Genomic DNA, 17500 nt, shown 5'->3' with positions numbered 1-17500 from the left:
GCAGCAGTGTCCCCCACTGGGGATTGAACCCACGACCCTCCGGTCAAGAGTCCAGAGCCCTAACCACTACTCCACACTGCTGCCCATGTTAATAAAGTTAATAAGAGGTGAGAGAATGGATTTTAAAGATGGTCAGCGCTCCTTTAAAGGGAGGGGCCGGTGATCATGTTAATAAAGCTAATAAGAGGTGAGAGAATGGATTTTAAAGATGGTCAGCGCTCCTTTAAAGGGAGGGGCCGGTGATCATGTTAATAAAGCTAATAAGAGGTGAGAGAATGGATTTTAAAGATGGTCAGCGCTCCTTTAAAGGGAGGGGCCGGTGATCATGTTAATAAAGCTAATAAGAGGTGAGAGAATGGATTTTAAAGATGGTCAGCGCTCCTTTAAAGGGAGGGGCCGGTGATCATGTTAATAAAGCTAATAAGAGGTGAGAGAATGGATTTTAAAGATGGTCAGCGCTCCTTTAAAGGGAGGGGCCGGTGATCATGTTAATAAAGCTAATAAGAGGCGAGAGAATGGATTTTAAAGATGGTCAGCGCTCCTTTAAAGGGAGGGGCCGGTGATCATGTTAATAAAGCTAATAAGAGGTGAGAGAATGGATTTTAAAGATGGTCAGCGCTCCTTTAAAGGGAGGGGCCAGTGATCATGTTAATAAAGCTAATAAGAGGTGAGAGAATGGATTTAAGAAAAAAAACTCGATTTTTAGTGCTCTGAATGATTCCGTAGCAGTTTTTCCATTCCAGTTTGAACATACCTAGAGAAAACTGAGATTTCTAACCAACGCATTCCAGATTTCGCTTACCATTAGATTAGAAGCAGAATTTATGATTATTTTAAATGTGTAGTAATTATTATTATTATTATTATTATTATTATTATTATTATTATTATTAATAAATCATATGTAGTTCAGTTCTAGGCTGTGAATGACCTTGATGAGAGAATGAGAATATAATGATGTATGAAACTGGGTTATTCTATAAATATATCTCAAAATAATAAAGACATAAATATTTCTTTCTACATCAGATTTTCTCAGTTTCAGTGTGTGTGTGTGTCTGTGCGTGTGTCTCAGTGTGTGCGTGTGTGTGTTTGTGCGTGTGTCTCAGTGTGTGTGGGTGTTAGTGTGTCTCAGTGTGTGTGTGTTTGTGCGTGTGTGTCTGTGTGTGTGTGTCTGTGCGTGTATCTCAGTGTGTGTGTGCGTGTGTCTCTCTCTGTGTGTGTGTGTGTGTGTGTGTGTGTGTGTTAGTGTGTCTCGATGTGTGTGTCTCACGGTGTGTGCGTGTGTTTCTGAGGGTCCTCAGCTCGGTTGCCATGGTACCCAGCCCTGCTCAGGAAGTGGTTGTTTCTCACATGGCAGGCCTGACTCAGAACGAGACGAGCCCAGAGCGGCAAACCACATCGAAGCTGCTGCTGAAACGAGACTGCAAAACAGCAAACTAACTGCAGCCCGACCTGCTGGCTTCGAAAGAAAAAACTACCTTGATAAAGACCACTTTATACATTCCTCCTGTCCTTATAGAAGCTTCCCCCACAGTGAAGTGGAATAAAGCACAGAGAGGTGTGGTAAAGCATAGGGAAGCATTGTAAAGCACAGAGAGGTCTGGTAAAGCATAGGGAAGCATTGTAAAGCACAGAGAGGTCTGGTAAAGCATAGGGAAGCATTGTAAAGCACAGAGAGGTGTGGTAAAGCATAGGGAAGCATTGTAAAGCACAGAGAGGTCTGGTAAAGCATAGGGAAGCATTGTAAAGCACAGAGAGGTGTGGTAAAGCATAGGGAAGCATTGTAAAGCACAGAGAGGTCTGGTAAAGCATAGGGAAGCATTGTAAAGCACAGAGAGGTCTGGTAAAGCATATGGAAGCATTGTAAAGCACAGAGAGGTCTGGTAAAGCACAGGGAAGCATTGTAAAGCACAGAGAGATCTGGTAAAGCATAGGGAAGCATTGTAAAGCACAGAGAGGTCTGGTAAAGCATAGGGAAGCATTGTAAAGCACAGAGAGGTGTGGTAAAGCATAGGGAAGCATTGTAAAGCACAGAGAGGTGTGGTAAAGCATAGGGAAGCATTGTAAAGCACAGAGAGGTCTGGTAAAGCATAGGGAAGCATTGTAAAGCACAGAGAGGTCTGGTAAAGCATAGGGAAGCATTGTAAAGCACAGAGAGGTCTGGTAAAGCATAGGGAAGCATTGTAAAGCACAGAGAGGTCTGGTAAAGCATAGGGAAGCATTGTAAAGCACCAAGAGGTCTGGTAAAGCATAGGGAAGCATTGCAAAGCACAGAGAGGTCTGGTAAAGCATAGAGAAGCATTGTAAAGCACAGAGAGGTCTGGTAAAGCACGGGGAAGCATTGTAAAGCACAGAGAGGTCTGGTAAAGCATAGGGAAGCATTGTAAAGCACAGAGAGGTCTGGTAAAGCATAGGGAAGCATTGTAAAGCACAGAGAGGTGTGGTAAAGCTTAGGGAAGCATTGTAAAGCACAGAGAGGTCTGGTAAAGCATAGGGAAGCATTGTAAAGCACAGAGAGGTCTGGTAAAGCATAGGGAAGCAATGTAAAGCACAGAGAGGTCTGGTAAAGCATAGTGCTGTATAACCATGGGGTGAAAAAACTGCACAAACACTGTGGTAAACGTTAATAAGTGACAGAAGGTTGCAGGATGTGGTCAAATTGTACATAATTCTCTCTCTCTCTCTCTGTTTCCCCCCTCCCTCCCCCTCTCTCTCTCGCTCGTTTGAGGTAAACGTTACCACCTGTTTATTGAAAAATAAGATCCGACTAACATACTTCCCGCTGCTGAATAACAACGGTAAGAAAATTCAAATATATTAATAAAATGGAGGCTGTGCGTGTATATAGCAATGCCGTAAGAAATACACGCTAGACGGGTCTCGCATCCTTGCAATGTTAATACAGTACATGGCGACGATGGACTGAAAGTGTCGGTATATTTTTTGCACGATATAACCCTCACGCTAACACCGAACCTAACCCTGAAACTGCTTCTAATGCAAGCGAGTGCTTAAAAATATCGTGCAAAAAAGATGTCCACGTTCAGGGTCTTGTGACTCTGCGTAATAACATTGTAATGATGTGTAAGCACGCGTGTATTTACTAAGTAACTGCTATATGCAAACACACAGCATTTAGACACTTAATTAAAAGCATTACAAGATTTTAACGTGTTCTGGGAGGTGTGTTCCTATATATAATGTATTTATTTGTATTATTTATGTACTAGCTGAGGTCCCCGGCGTTGCCCGGGGAAATTAAATATTTCAATATTTCATGCATGACAAATCGGTGAGCGGCAGCCTTATGGTTTCCTACAAGTTATCGATCTTGGTTGTCGCACAATGCGATCGGACCCCTTTTCTATTTTGGTTGTGTGCGTTTCTTTAATTTGAGATGCACGGCTACTGTATTGAATCCAGCAATGGGGGTGTTACTAAATAGAGTACCCCGGGGGTCAAAATTTGGGCTCCAAACCCCTCGACCTTCTCCCTGGATGAGAGAGGAGTCTGTGCAGAGTTTGGCTGCGCTGGATCCTGCAGGGTCCGAATGCATAAAGAAACAGAGAGACAGACACGCTATCTTCTTTATATATTAAGATATATATTGTCATGCGGTGTGCTGTTCTGAAAATGTCTTTTCTCTTATTTGAAACTATAAACTGTGTAGTTTGTTGCTAGGAGAACTTTGCTATTGAACGCACGGCTGTGTTTTTCCTGTTGTTTTTCTCACGCGGCTCATATCGGCGTTTTTATTTGGAACGTATTTTACGCGCAAACGCGAACAGGTAAATACAAAATGTAAAAATAATTTTTAAAAAATAAATAAATAAAATAACGACACCGAATTTCAATCGCTTTCTTTTCTGATTTGTTAACTGTACCGGAATTATTTTATTTAAAAAAAACAAAACAAGTCAAAACCGAAGAGCAGGCCGGGATATTTGACGCCTTCGCGGGCATTAGTTTGTAATAACATGGTGTTATTATTATTATTATTATTATTATTATTATTATTATTATTATTATTATTATTATTATTATTATTATTATTATTTATTTCTTAGCAGACGCCCTTATCCAGGGCGACTTACAGTCGCAAGCAAATACATTTCAAGTGTTACAATACAAGTAATACAATAAGAGCAAGAAATACAATAACTTTTGTTCAAGTGTGACAAACCACAATTCAATAATACAGCAGATAATAGTGATAGTGACATCAGGATGTGATTAAATAGTGATAGTTACATCAGGATGTGATTAAATACAAAGTACTACAGGTTAAACACTTGACAGATTACAGTATTCTGAAGTACAGGATTAAATGCAGTAAAATAGGGGGCAGATAAGAGCAAAATAAAGCATATTTAAATGAAGGGTGATCGTGTCCCAGGATACAAACAGAGGAGTTCTACAGGTGCTCTTTGAAGAGGTGAGTCTTAAGGAGGCGCCGGAATGTGGTCAGGGACTGGGCAGTCCTGACATCTGTAGGAAGGTCATTCCACCACTGCGGGGGCGAGGGTGGAGAAGGAGCGGGCTCTGGTATTATTATTATTATTATTATTATTATTATTATTATTATTATTATTATTATTCTATTTGTGTGCACATTGCAGCTAAATTGTACAATGTTATCACACGAATAAAACATGTTTAAAAAGAGTTGATAAGACGTATTTTAGATTAGATTTCATTATATATATATATTAGCTCAAAGAGCCAGCTGCCCAGCGTTTCGATATGTTGTACATATCTTTCTCAAGGGAGCCTGTGTTTGAATCCAAACATTGGAGGTATTTATAGGTTTTTGACGGCATGACAACTACTTGTTATTGTTTACATTCAAATCCATGATTTATTCTTACATGATGTCATGGTGTTCTATATATCGTGACGTCATTTTTACTTCTATCTTTGAATCTGTATTAATTCTAATTAACATTACTTTATATAAACTTATATTTTTATTATATCATGCAATGCTGGCTCTGAGGATCAGTCTAGATTTGGCCTCCCCAGCGCATCAGCATGCACAACTTTTGAATGAATTTTGTTTATTTATTTAAATGTTATATATTTATTGAAGTTAATTAGTTCATTCTTTTCTGTTGAGTCCCGCTGGCATCATCGTGTTCAGTCTATTTATCCATTTACTTTCTTTTATTCTTCTATAGGTCGCATTGTCTAATTTTAGCTGTTCTAATACTACAAACTTTACATCATTTATGTCATGTCCCTGACTGGTGAAGTGCTGTACTATTGGTTCACTCATTTTTTTATTTCTAATTAATGAAAGGTGGTTCTGAATTCTTTTATATAAAGTAGTTCCAGTCTCTCCAACATATTTGATTTCATCACATTTTTCACAGGCTATTCCATAAACAACATTGCTATTTTTACAGTACGTATTAGTTATTAGTGGATATGTGGTGTCCTTATGTTTAATTATATATATATATATATTATAATTACACGCAGAGAATTGTGAGGGTCTGGAACCAACCCCCCAGTAATGTTGTTGAAGCTGACACCCTGGGATCCTTCAAGAAGCTGCTTGATGAGATTCTGGGATCAATAAGCTACTAACAACCAAACGAGCAAGATGGGCTGAATGGGGCCTCCTCTCGTTTGTGAACTTTGTTATGTTCATTCATATATATATATAGATATTGTTTTTTTGACATTTTTAAAAAAGTTACCCGTTTTTATCAATTGATAAAAGACGCCACGCTTGTCTCTGCGGGTATTGCAATTCTATTCGGAGTGACGCGGTTATAATTTTAACTGGGCAGCTGTGAGGAAGGCAGGGCAGGTTTAAAACACACGGACTGGAAAAAGAGAAACGCGAGTTTCACTTCAAACTATTTCTACAGGCAGAGGCAGAACCGGTTTCCTGTTGAACAGAAACGATACAACTGTCCCATTGTAAAAGCACAGCATTGTAAAGCACAGAGAGGTGTGGTAAAGCATAGGGAAGCATTGTAAAGCGCAGAGAGGTGTGGTAAAGCATAGGGAAGCATTGTAAAGCACAGAGAGGTGTGGTAAAGCATAGGGAAGCATTGTAAAGCACAGAGAGGTGTGGTAAAGCATAGGGAAGCATTGTAAAGCACAGAGAGGTCTGGTAAAGCATAGGGAAGCATTGTAAAGCACAGAGAGGTGTGGTAAAGCATAGGGAAGCATTGTAAAGCACAGAGAGGTCTGGTAAAGCATAGGGAAGCATTGTAAAGCACAGAGAGGTCTGGTAAAGCATAGGGAAGCATTGTAAAGCACAGAGAGGTCTGGTAAAGCATAGGGAAGCATTGTAAAGCACAGAGAGGTCTGGTAAAGCATAGGGAAGCATTGTAAAGCAGCTTTCATTGGACTCTATGAAGCTGAGGGAGTTCATTCTATATAGAGGGGGTGGAATTCAATATGTTAACAAAGGAACATTATTCAGCAGCTTTCATTGGACTCTGTGAAGCTGAGGGAGTTAATTCTATATAGAGGGTGTGGAATTCAATATGTTAACAAGGGAACATTATTCAGCAGCTTTCATTGGACTCTATGAAGCTGAGGGAGTTCATTCTATATAGAGGGGGTGGAATTCAATATGTTAACAAGGGAACATTATTCAGCAGCTTTCATTGGACTCTATGAAGCTGAGGGAGTTCATTCTATATAGAGGGGGTGGAATTCAATATGTTAACAAGGGAACATTATTCAGCAGCTTTCATTGGACTCTATGAAGCTGAGGGAGTTCATTCTATAGAGGGGGTGGAATTCAATATGTTAACAAGGGAACATTATTCAGCAGCTTTCATTGGACTCTATGAAGCTGAGGGAGTTCATTCTATAGAGGGGTGCAATGCTTTTGGACAGAGCTGTGTCTAGTTTGACGAGAGCAGTCTGTTTGCAGTGGAAACATTGTGTGTGGTTAGATCTGATCGCTCGAGTGAGTTTTTTTTCGGTTCAGTTTCCTGTTTCATCTCAGCATCGTCCCGCACCATTTCCTGTGAAACGTCGCATTGAATTCAGACACAGCACACGGCTTCTCTTCACCGCCCTTTGATACTGTGTTGATCTGTGTTCAGCTTGGTGACATTTTAATTTTTGGGCGAGTTCAGAAATGCTTGCAAAGCGTTTCCACTTGAGATCTTTGATCAAGGTATCCAGTGTAACAAACTGCACACATTTCAACAGAGATCAACAGAGAAGCACTTCCTGTCGTCAAACCTGGTGTTGAGATCATTTAACGTGACTTACTGAGAATCTGTCTGTCTGTCTGTGTGTGTGTGTGTGTATCAGTGAGTGTGTGTCTGTCTGAGGTGTCTGTGTGTGTCTCTTTGTGCCACCCTGATTTTTTTTTGCATATAGCTGGAGTCCTGCTTCTCAAATTGTCTTCTGAAACGTGGTGTTTTTTTTTTGATCCTCCTCCGCTCTGCTGTTGATGCTCGTCCGGTCAGAGACTCTCCCCTCACACTGAGAGCTCTGACCGGGGATGTGCAGCCGTGGCGATGAGGTCACTGACCGGCTGGTTTATTAATCTTCAGCAAATGATCTCTCCCCTCTCCTCTCCTCTCCTCTCCTCTCCCCCCTCCTGCTCTCTCCTCTCTCCTCTCCCCTCTCCCCTCTCCCCTCTCCTCCTCTCTCTCCCCCCACTCTCTCCCCTCCTCTCCCCTCTCTCCCCTCTCCCCTCTCCTCTCTCCTCTCTACTCTCTCCTCTCCCCTCCCCTCTCCTCTCCCCTCTCCCCTCTCCCCTCCTCTCTGTCCTCTCTCCTCTCCTCTCTCTCTCCTCTCTCCTCTCTCCTCTCCCCTCTCCTCCTCTCCCCCTCTCCCCTCTCCCCTCTCCCCTCTCCCCTCTCCCCTCTCCCCTCTCCCCTCTCCCCTCTCCTCTCCCCTCTCCCCTCTCTCCTCTCCCCTCTCCCCTCTCCCCTCTCCCCTCTCCCCTCTCTCTTCTCCCCCTTCCCTCTCTCCTCTCTCCGTTTCCACAGCCATGGCGATGGGGGATTGTTATCACCAACATGTCTTGTTCCAACTCCCTCCCCCCCCCCCCAAAAAAAAAACCCCACTAACGTTTTCTCCCCCTGTTTTTTATTCCAGCTGGCAAAAAATGCCGCAGCTCTCCACGTTCCTCCTTTTGCTCCTGCTGGCGAGCAACGCGGCCGCGGGCAACTCCACAAGCGGCTCCGAGCAAACCAAACTGGCAGACGAAACCACGGGCACCGTGGCAACGACCGCGTCTCCCGGCACGCCAGCCTCCGAGATAAAGACTCACAACCCGATCGACGGGATGGAAATCCCTAGAGAGACGACCGTGACACGAAGGCCAGCCAGCGGTCACCTGACAACAGGAGCCCATCGGCAGATAACAGCCAAACAAACTACCGCTAAAACTCCTGCTTCGAAGAAAGAAAGCCACGCAGAAAAGCAGCAACAAATGAGCAATCCACAAGTTACGGTTTCGGATTCGGATTCGGACCGAACCATCGTAGTCGTGTTCCTCTTCCTCCTCTTCATCGCGCTGGCCGCCTTGCTGGTTTACTTCTGCCGCAGGCTGAACAGAGAGACGGAGGGAGGCTACACGCTCTCGAAACTGCTTCTGGCAAACTCTTCGGACGACTCCGGGGAGGTCCGAGGACCCCGGGCGTGGCTCAACCGGGCGCTGGCTTTCTTTATGGACGAACACGGGAGAGGGGGGGAGGATTTGGAGGCAGGGGGGCAGGATCAAAGCGAGGAGGCGGACGAGGAGGAGGAGGGGGACGAGGAGGAGGAGGAGGGAGAGGAGCGAGAGGAAGAAGGTCGCAAAGCAGGAACCGCGGGAGAGGAACAGGAGAGGCCTCCGACGGACGCGGAAAATTCGGACTCCGATTCGGATGATTATTCCAGCATGGAGGGTTTCGATCCGACGGGAAGGGCGAACGGGATGGGGGGGGCGGTCTCTGAGTGACGCGGGGGAGGGGGGAGGGAAGGGGCCGCTGGTGGACCTGCGGGATTTTTCGGGGAGCGTCGTTTGGACGGAGGAGAAAGCGGGGTCGGCGGGGATCTGTGACGTTACGGCTTTGTAAACGCCACGAGGCCCGTAAACTAGAGGCGGCCCAAATCTGCAGGGAAAAATCTGGGAGAGGGGAGAGAGAGGAGAGAGAGGGGAGAGGGGGCAGAGGGGAGGGGGGGAGGGGGCAGAGGGGAGGGGGGAGGGCAGAGGGGGGGTCTGTTCAAGAAGGAGAATACCACGATTTCCCAGGAGAGGCGTTATCTGCAGATTTCGTCTGTCTCTATTTACAAACCCTGACCATATCCCTGACCCTAATCCTAACCATATCCCTGACCCTAATCCTAACCATATCCCTGACCCTAATCCTAACCATATCCCTGACCCTAATCCTAACCATATCCCTGACCCTAACCCTGACCCCTACCCTAGTCATATACCTGACCCTAATCCTAGCCATATCCCTGACCCTAACCCTAACTCAAACCCCCTAGCCCTAACTATTTTCTGATACAATTGTGTACTGACATATATCATGCAAAAATATTTCCATGTTCAGTCTATTGTGACTGCATGCGTGTAAGCACGCATGTATTTATTAAGTGCTATGCAAACACACAGCCATTAGAGATTTCTGAATGTGATTCAGCATCGTTTGTGACAAAGGAACCTGGGTAATTAAACCCAGGCGAATTAACAAGGGCCGAATTCCAAAACGAACAGCTTCAGAAGTCGGAGGAATTGCAGAATCCAGGCAGGATTCCTCTGGGACTCCAGAAGGAATTCATTAGGAATGTTGTGTTTTTTTTTGTTTTTTTTTTAAAACCCAGATAATAACGTACGGGTGTAAAAAACGAATAATGAAGGACTTTTCAAATTTCAAACGGAGAAATGCTCATGAATGTCGTTGACGACAATGATGGAAACGTTTCTTTAAAATTTCCATCAAGCATATATAGATATATAGATATATTTTTTTCAGAAATACTGACTGTACATATTGCAAAGTTTATGAGTGTAACAAACGCGCTTGAGTGAAACCAGATCCCAGTGATTCTCTCTGACTGGAGATGCTGACAGGTGAACAGCAAAATTTGACCCATTTTTATAATGTTAGCTAATCGCTTTTTCTAGAAATTATTGGGGTTTTTTTAATGTGTAAAAGTTGTAAACCATTTTTTTTATATTTTAATAAACTTAATACAATTTTAACAAACTTGTTTTATTTTTTTGTCAGTGGGAGGGAGACTGTCTGAATCGTGTTTGGTGTTGCTGTATAATATATAAAACTATGGAGATTGAAACTCAGGGGGGCTGTCTGAATCGTGTTTGGTGTTGCTGTATAATATATAAAACTATGCAGATTGAAGCTCAGGGGGGACTGTCTGAATCGTGTTTGGTGTTGCTGTATAATATATAAAACTATGCAGATTGAAACTCAGGGGGACTGTCTGAATCGTGTTTGGTGTTGCTGTATAATATATAAAACTATGCAGATTGAAACTCAGGGGGACTGTCTGAATCGTGTTTGGTGTTGCTGTATAATATATAAAACTATGGAGATTGAAACTCAGGGGGACTGTCTGAATCGTGTTTGGTGTTGCTGTATAATATATAAAACTATGCAGATTGAAACTCAGGGGGACTGTCTGAATCGTGTTTGGTGTTGCTGTATAATATATAAAACTATGCAGATTGAAACTCAGGGGGACTGTCTGAATCGTGTTTGGTGTTGCTGTATAATATATAAAACTATGGCTATTGAAACTCAGGGGGACTGTCTGAATCGTGTTTGGTGTTGCTGTATAATATATAAAACTATGCAGATTGAAGCTCAGGGGGGACTGTCTGAATCGTGTTTGGTGTTGCTGTATAATATATAAAACTATGCAGATTGAAACTCAGGGGGACTGTCTGAATCGTGGTTTGGTGTTGCTGTATAATATATAAAAACTATGCAGATTGAAGCTCAGGGGGACTGTCTGAATCGTGTTTGGTGTTGCTGTATAATATATAAAACTATGCAGATTGAAACTCAGGGGGACTGTCTGAATCGTGTTTGGTGTTGCTGTATAATATATAAAACTATGCAGATTGAAGCTCAGGGGGACTGTCTGAATCGTGTTTGGTGTTGCTGTATAATATATAAAACTATGCAGATTGAAAACTCAGGGGGGCTGTCTGAATCGTGTTTGGTGTTGCTGTATAATATATAAAACTATGGCTATTGAAACTCAGGGGGGCTGTCTGAATCGTGTTTGGCGTTGCTGTATAATATATAAAACTAAGCAGATTGAAACTCAGGGGTGTGAATAACTGTACTGTAGAGTTTCATATTTATTCAGTTTGTATAAATGACAGAACCGCACAAAGAAATCATAATTAGAAAATTCTATTTTATGCATTCGATGAAATTCAACCTCCTTCAACATTTGCAATGAGAAAGACGAAAGAAAAAACGCATTTTGATATTCTGTGCAAAGCAGAATAAATGGATTTCAAAGGAAATCCCATTATTAAAAAGAGCCTGTACATTTTTATTTTTCTTTCTCTGTATTAAGATAACATTTCTGTCGGGAGAGTGATTAATCAAGCAAAGGATTTTACTTCTGTTTTTCAAATGATAAAATATTAATCAGTTTCATTGTTTGTTTGTTTTTTTCCACCCCGACAGTCCCTCTTAAAATTATTATTATTATTATTGCAATTAATCAAATATTATGCTTAATTTCATTTTTTCGCTCAGTCTGTGTAAAAAATATATAATACAGCGCATTGCAGTTAAAGAACTACAGCTCCCAGCATCCCTCACCATTGCCGCGGGTGCAGAGGCATGCTGGAGCTGTAGTCCTAGCCAGGGCTGTAGCGATTCACAATACAATAACTATGGCAGCGCAGCTAGAACTGAAGAGCAGCTCCTGAACTCACAGTCAAAGCAACACAGACTGAGCAAAAACAATGTAATACAGCCCAGCCCAGCGCATTGCAGTTAAAGAACTACAGCTCCCAGCATCCCTCACCATTGCCGCGGGTGCAGAGGCATGCTGGGAGCTGTAGTCCTAACAGTCAAAGCAACACAGACTGAGCAAAAAAACTAAGAATTATATTTGAAGACAATTATGATGTAGTATTTTTTGGAGTCGTAATGATAAGCAGCATATTGAATACTGAAGCAGTTTAAAAACTGAACTTGCATTGGAAACAATATGCAAGTGCAGGGCTTCTGAGGAGCAGAAATGGACAAAGGAGGAGGGGGGGTGAATGGCGTTCAAAACACTCGAGGGGGGGGGGCAAGGGCGGAGAGTCAAATAAGTCAAAAGACAAGCTCAGCAAATACTCTCCCACTGCCAGCTTCGTTATCATGAATGAGTCGTTCAGCAGACGCTTTTATCCAAAGCGACTTCCAGAGACTAGGGGGGGTGAACTCTGCATCATCAACAACTGCTGCTGCTGCTGCAGAGTCACTTCCAATAGGAGCTCGTTTGTTTGACGTCTCATCCTGAAGGACGGAGCACAAGGAGGTTCAGTGACTTGCTCAGGGTCACACACACACAGGGAGTCAGTGGCTGCTGCAGAGTCACTTCCAATAGGAGCTCGTTTGTTTGACGTCTCATCCTGAAGGACGGAGCACAAGGAGGTTCAGTGACTTGCTCAGGGTCACACACACACAGGGAGTCAGTGGCTGCTGCAGAGTCACTTCCAATAGGAGCTTGTTTGTTTGACGTCTCGTCCTGAAGGACGGAGCACAAGGAGGTTCAGTGACTTGCTCAGGGTCACACACACACAGTGAGTCAGTGGCTGCTGCAGAGTCACTTCCAATAGGAGCTCGTTTGTTTGACGTCTCATCCTGAAGGACGGAGCACAAGGAGGTTCAGTGACTTGCTCAGGGTCCCATTTCACTTTGCGGGATCAAATCTTCCCCTGTCTATTAATATTATTAATATTATTCATAATAATAATAATAATAATAATAATAATAATAATTCCGGAAGTAATATTTAGTAAAATACTGCTTCTTTAGTGTTGGCCAAGCAATGTCTTTCTCCCTATAAAAAAAGGCACTCTGGGTAAGGTATTAGTTGGCCATCTGAAAACAGAATAAAGCTACCGTGGGTTAGTATTAATGCTGCTATGGCAAGAAAAGGGAGGGGCCGGTGATCATGTTAATAAAGCTAATAAGAGGTGAGAGAATGGATTTTAAAGATGGTCAGCGCTCCTTTAAAGGGAGGGGCCGGTGATCATGTTAATAAAGCTAATAAGAGGTGAGAGAATGGATTTTAAAGATGGTCAGCGCTCCTTTAAAGGGAGGGGCCGGTGATCATGTTAATAAAGCTAATAAGAGGTGAGAGAATGGATTTTAAAGATGGTCAGCGCTCCTTTAAAGGGAGGGGCCGGTGATCATGTTAATAAAGCTAATAAGAGGTGAGAGAATGGATTTTAAAGATGGTCAGCGCTCCTTTAAAGGGAGGGGCCGGTGATCATGTTAATAAAGCTAATAAGAGGTGAGAGAATGGATTTTAAAGACGGTCAGCGCTCCTTTAAAGGGAGGGGCCGGTGATCATGTTAATAAAGCTAATAAGAGGTGAGAGAATGGATTTTAAAGATGGTCAGCGCTCCTTTAAAGGGAGGGGCCGGTGATCATGTTAATAAAGCTAATAAGAGGTGAGAGAATGGATTTTAAAGATGATCAGCGCTTAGACCACTCTATGTATAAATATACAATACCCAGCAATAAATTATACACTACATATGGCAGGTGTTTCATAATATTTTGTCCCCCCCCCCCCCCAAGAAAACTTTCACTCGCTGCAGTGTGGAAGGCAGCGGGTTCGAGGAGCTCAGTGGTTAGATAAAGAAAGCGCTGGGCTGCAGTGTGGAAGGCAGCGGGTTCGAGGAGCTCAGTGGTTAGGGTGCTGGGCTGCAGTGTGGAAGGCAGCGGGTTCGAGGAGCTCAGTGGTTAGATAAAGAAAGCGCTGGGCTGCAGTGTGGAAGGCAGCGGGTTCGAGGAGCTCAGTGGTTAGGGTGCTGGGCTGCAGTGTGGAAGGCAGCGGGTTCGAGGAGCTCAGTGGTTAGATAAAGAAAGCGCTGGGCTGCAGTGTGGAAGGCAGCGGGTTCGAGGAGCTCAGTGGTTAGATAAAGAAAGCGCTGGGCTGCAGTGTGGAAGGCAGGGGGTTTCCAGATGTATTAATTTAATTATTGTTTTTTTTGTGGCCCCTCTGTTTCTTGGTCCGGCCCGGCGTTCTGATTGGCTGGGAGGCGTTGCTGTCAGACGAAGGGGCGGTGTCCATTTTTTCGACCGACTCCCCCCCGCTGGGCTTGAATGGTTCGGTCAGAGAGAACTTTAGTGGGCTGAGGAGAGAGAGAGAGAGAGAGAGAGAGAGAGAGAGAGAGAGAGAGAGAGAGAGAATGAGAGAGAGAATGAGAGAGAGAATGAGAGAGAGAATGAGAGAGAGAATGAGAGAGAGAAAGAGAGGGGAAGAGAGAACGAGAGAGGGAAAGAGAGAAAGAGAGAGAAGGGAAAGAGAGAAAGAGAGAGAGGAGAAAGAGAGGAGAGAGGAAGAGAGAGAGAAAGAGAGAGGAGAGAGGAAGAGAGAGAGACAGAGAGAGGAGAGAGGAAGAGAGAGAGAGAAAGAGAGAGGAAGAGAGAGAGAGAAAGAGAGAGGAGAGAGGAAGAGAGAGAGAAAGAAAGGGAGAGAGAGAGAGAGGAGAGAGGAAGAGAGAGAGAGAAAGAGAGAGGAGAGAGGAAGAGAGAGAGAGAAAGAGAGAGGAGAGAGGAAGAGAGAGAGAGAGAGAGAGAGAGAATTGTTTTTTTAAATGTAAAAAACTTTTTTCCAAACTAGACCGTTGAAATGTACCCGAGTTGAAAAGGCAGACATAGTTGGGTTTAATATATAAAGATAACTGTTCAAACACGTGCAGCACACACTGGCTAGGATCAGCCACGGAGGTCTGTGTATATACTGCTGCTTTCAAACGGGAGATTACTCAAACACTGGGGTTTATAAGGAAGAAATATATACAGAGACCTGAATACAGCGGTCATGGGACATTATTAACCTGCAGCACTCTGCTGCCCCCTGGTGGCTGAGTGAAATACAGCAGTATGAAGGGGCGGGGCGTTCAGAGAAGGAAGGGGTGTACCTGATTGGGGTTCGAGGGCTGCTGTTCAGTCTGCGGGGCGATCGGATTTTGGGTTCGAATAAAGAGCCCTCCTTCAGACTCTCCAGAACCGAGGGGGCGACATAGGTGAATCCCTGAGAGGGGAGGAGGAGGAGGAGAGAGAGGGAGCAAGAGAGGGGGGAGAGAGAGGAGGAGAGAGAGGAGGAGGAGAGAGTTTGTGTTACCAATTTTCTGTAAATGTTTTATTGATGAGAGCTGTAAAAATTATACGATTATTAAAAAGAGTCATTTAGCAGACTAGGGGGGTGAACTCTGCATCATCAACTGCTGCTGCTGCTGCTGCAGAGTCACTTCCAATAGGAGCTCGTTTGTTTGACGTCTCATCCTGAAGGACGGAGCACAAGGAGGTTCAGTGACTTGCTCAGGGTCACACACACACACAGGGAGTCAGTGGCTGCTGCAGAGTCACTTCCAATAGGAGCTTGTTTGTTTGACGTCTCATCCTGAAGGACGGAGCACAAGGAGGTTCAGTGACTTGCTCAGGGTCACACACACACAGGGAGTCAGTGGCTGCTGCAGAGTCACTTCCAATAGGAGCTTGTTTGTTTGACGTCTCATCCTGAAGGACGGAGCACAAGGAGGTTCAGTGACTTGCTCAGGGTCACACACACACACAGGGAGTCAGTGGCTGCTGCAGAGTCACTTCCAATAGGAGCTCGTTTGTTTGACGTCTCATCCTGAAGGACGGAGCACAAGGAGGTTCAGTGACTTGCTCAGGGTCACACACACACACAGGGAGTCAGTGGCTGCTGCAGAGTCACTTCCAATAGGAGCTTGTTTGTTTGACGTCTCATCCTGAAGGACGGAGCACAAGGAGGTTCAGTGACTTGCTCAGGGTCACACACACACAGGGAGTCAGTGGCTGCTGCAGAGTCACTTCCAATAGGAGCTTGTTTGTTTGACGTCTCATCCTGAAGGACGGAGCACAAGGAGGTTCAGTGACTTGCTCAGGGTCACACACACACACAGGGAGTCAGTGGCTGAGCCGGGTGATTTGAACCTCCTGGTATGGAGCCCCTTTCTCGAACCCGCTCACCTCAAAGACCTGGTCGGCGCTGTGGCTCAGGGCAGAGTCGTCAGGGCTGTCGACGGGGGTCTGTCTCGTGAAGCGAGTGTCAAACTGACTGACATCCTCGTCCGACTGCTGCTCAAAAACACAAAGAACCAGCCCAGGCTGTCAGTGACATCATCCACCCCCATCCCAGCAATATAAACCAGCCTGTCAGTGACATCACCCACCCCCCATCCCAGCAATATAAACCAGCCTGTCAGTGACATCATCCACCCCCCATCCCAGCAATATAAACCAGCCTGTCAGTGACATCATCCACCCCCCATCCCAGCAATATAAACCAGCCTGTCAGTGACATCATCCACCCCCCAACCCAGCAAGAGGGGAGAGAGAGAGGGAGAGGAGAAGAGGGGAGAGAGAGGGAGAGAGGAGAAGGGGAGAGAGAGGGAGAGAGGAGAAAGGGGAGAGAGAGGGAGAGAGGAGAAGGGGGAGAGAGAGGGAGAGGGAGAGAGGAGAAGAGGGGAGAGAGAGGGAGCGAGGAGAAGAGGGGAGAGAGGAGAAGAGGGGAGAGAGAGGGAGAGAGGAGAAGAGGGGAGAGAGAGAGGGAGAGAGGAGAAGAGAGAGAGGAGAGAGAGAGGAGCGAGGAGAAGAGGGGAGAGAGGAGAAGGGGAGAGAGAGGGAGAGAGGAGAAGAGGGGAGAGAGAGAGGGAGAGGAGACAGACACACAGAAAGGCAAACAGACAGAGAGAGAAAGGCAGTCAGATGCAGCCAGACTCTCTCTCTCTCTCTCTCCCTCTCTCTCTCACACACGCACGCATGCACACACACACGCACGCGTACCAAGCATGGTTTGTACGGTGGCTCCACTTTTCTGGCCAGCAGGTCGTCCCAGTTTGTGTGTCTGAAGAACGGATGTTTCTAGATAAACAAGAAAAAAAAAAAATACATTAATTTAATTTCTTTTTGACGCTCTCTCCAAAGAGAAGAATGAGATTAGACAGTTCAGAAATACTAAACGTTTGCCATTGAATTCACACTGAAGACGCTGAGAAAGACTTCTAGTGGAAACGTTTGCCATTGAATTTACACTGAAGACGCTGAGAAAGACTTCTAGAGGAAACGTTTGCCATTGAATTCACACTGAAGACGCTGAGAGAGACTTCTAGTGGAAACGTTAGCCATTGAATTTACACTGAAGACGCTGAGAAAGACTTCTAGTGGAAACGTTTGCCGTTGAATTTACACTGAAGACGCTGAGAAAGACTTCTAGTGGAAACGTTAGCCATTGAATTTACACTGAAGACGCTGAGAAAGACTTCTAGTGGAAACGTTTG

The 17500-nt window shown here is 44.6% G+C and overlaps 2 protein-coding genes across 2 annotated transcripts in view; one reads left to right on the top strand and one right to left on the bottom strand.

The window, feature by feature from the left end:
- The first annotated feature begins 2034 nt into the window (after positions 1-2034).
- On the top strand, positions 2035-9150 carry LOC131732885 (uncharacterized). Its single transcript, XM_059021118.1, has 2 exons — positions 2035-2801; positions 8086-9150. Exon 2 carries the CDS (start codon positions 8096-8098, stop codon positions 8930-8932), a length of 837 nt encoding a protein of 278 aa, XP_058877101.1. The 5' UTR covers positions 2035-2801; positions 8086-8095; the 3' UTR covers positions 8933-9150.
- Positions 9151-13756: 4606 nt separating this feature from the next.
- LOC131732884 (ribosomal protein S6 kinase beta-2-like) overlaps positions 13757-17500 on the bottom strand; it is a 15250-nt gene continuing 11506 nt past the window's right edge. Inside the window, exons 12-15 of the mRNA XM_059021117.1 lie at positions 17007-17084; positions 16191-16298; positions 15116-15228; positions 13757-14323 (exon numbers count right to left, since the gene is read on the bottom strand). Of these exons, the coding sequence (XP_058877100.1) occupies positions 14164-14323; positions 15116-15228; positions 16191-16298; positions 17007-17084 (459 nt within the window). The 3' untranslated portion in view covers positions 13757-14163. The remainder of the gene's footprint in view (positions 14324-15115; positions 15229-16190; positions 16299-17006; positions 17085-17500) is intronic.

This window comes from Acipenser ruthenus, unplaced genomic scaffold (genome assembly GCF_902713425.1).
Source record: "Acipenser ruthenus unplaced genomic scaffold, fAciRut3.2 maternal haplotype, whole genome shotgun sequence".
Lineage (NCBI taxonomy): Eukaryota > Metazoa > Chordata > Actinopteri > Acipenseriformes > Acipenseridae > Acipenser > Acipenser ruthenus.
Note: the sequence above shows the minus strand (reverse complement) of the source record. Positions and strands in the feature narration are given on the sequence as shown.

Coding starts and splice junctions, on each gene's coding strand:
- LOC131732885 (XM_059021118.1), top strand. CDS start 8,096: ATGCCGCAGCTCTCCACGTTCCTCCTTTTGCTCCTGCTGGCGAGCAAC.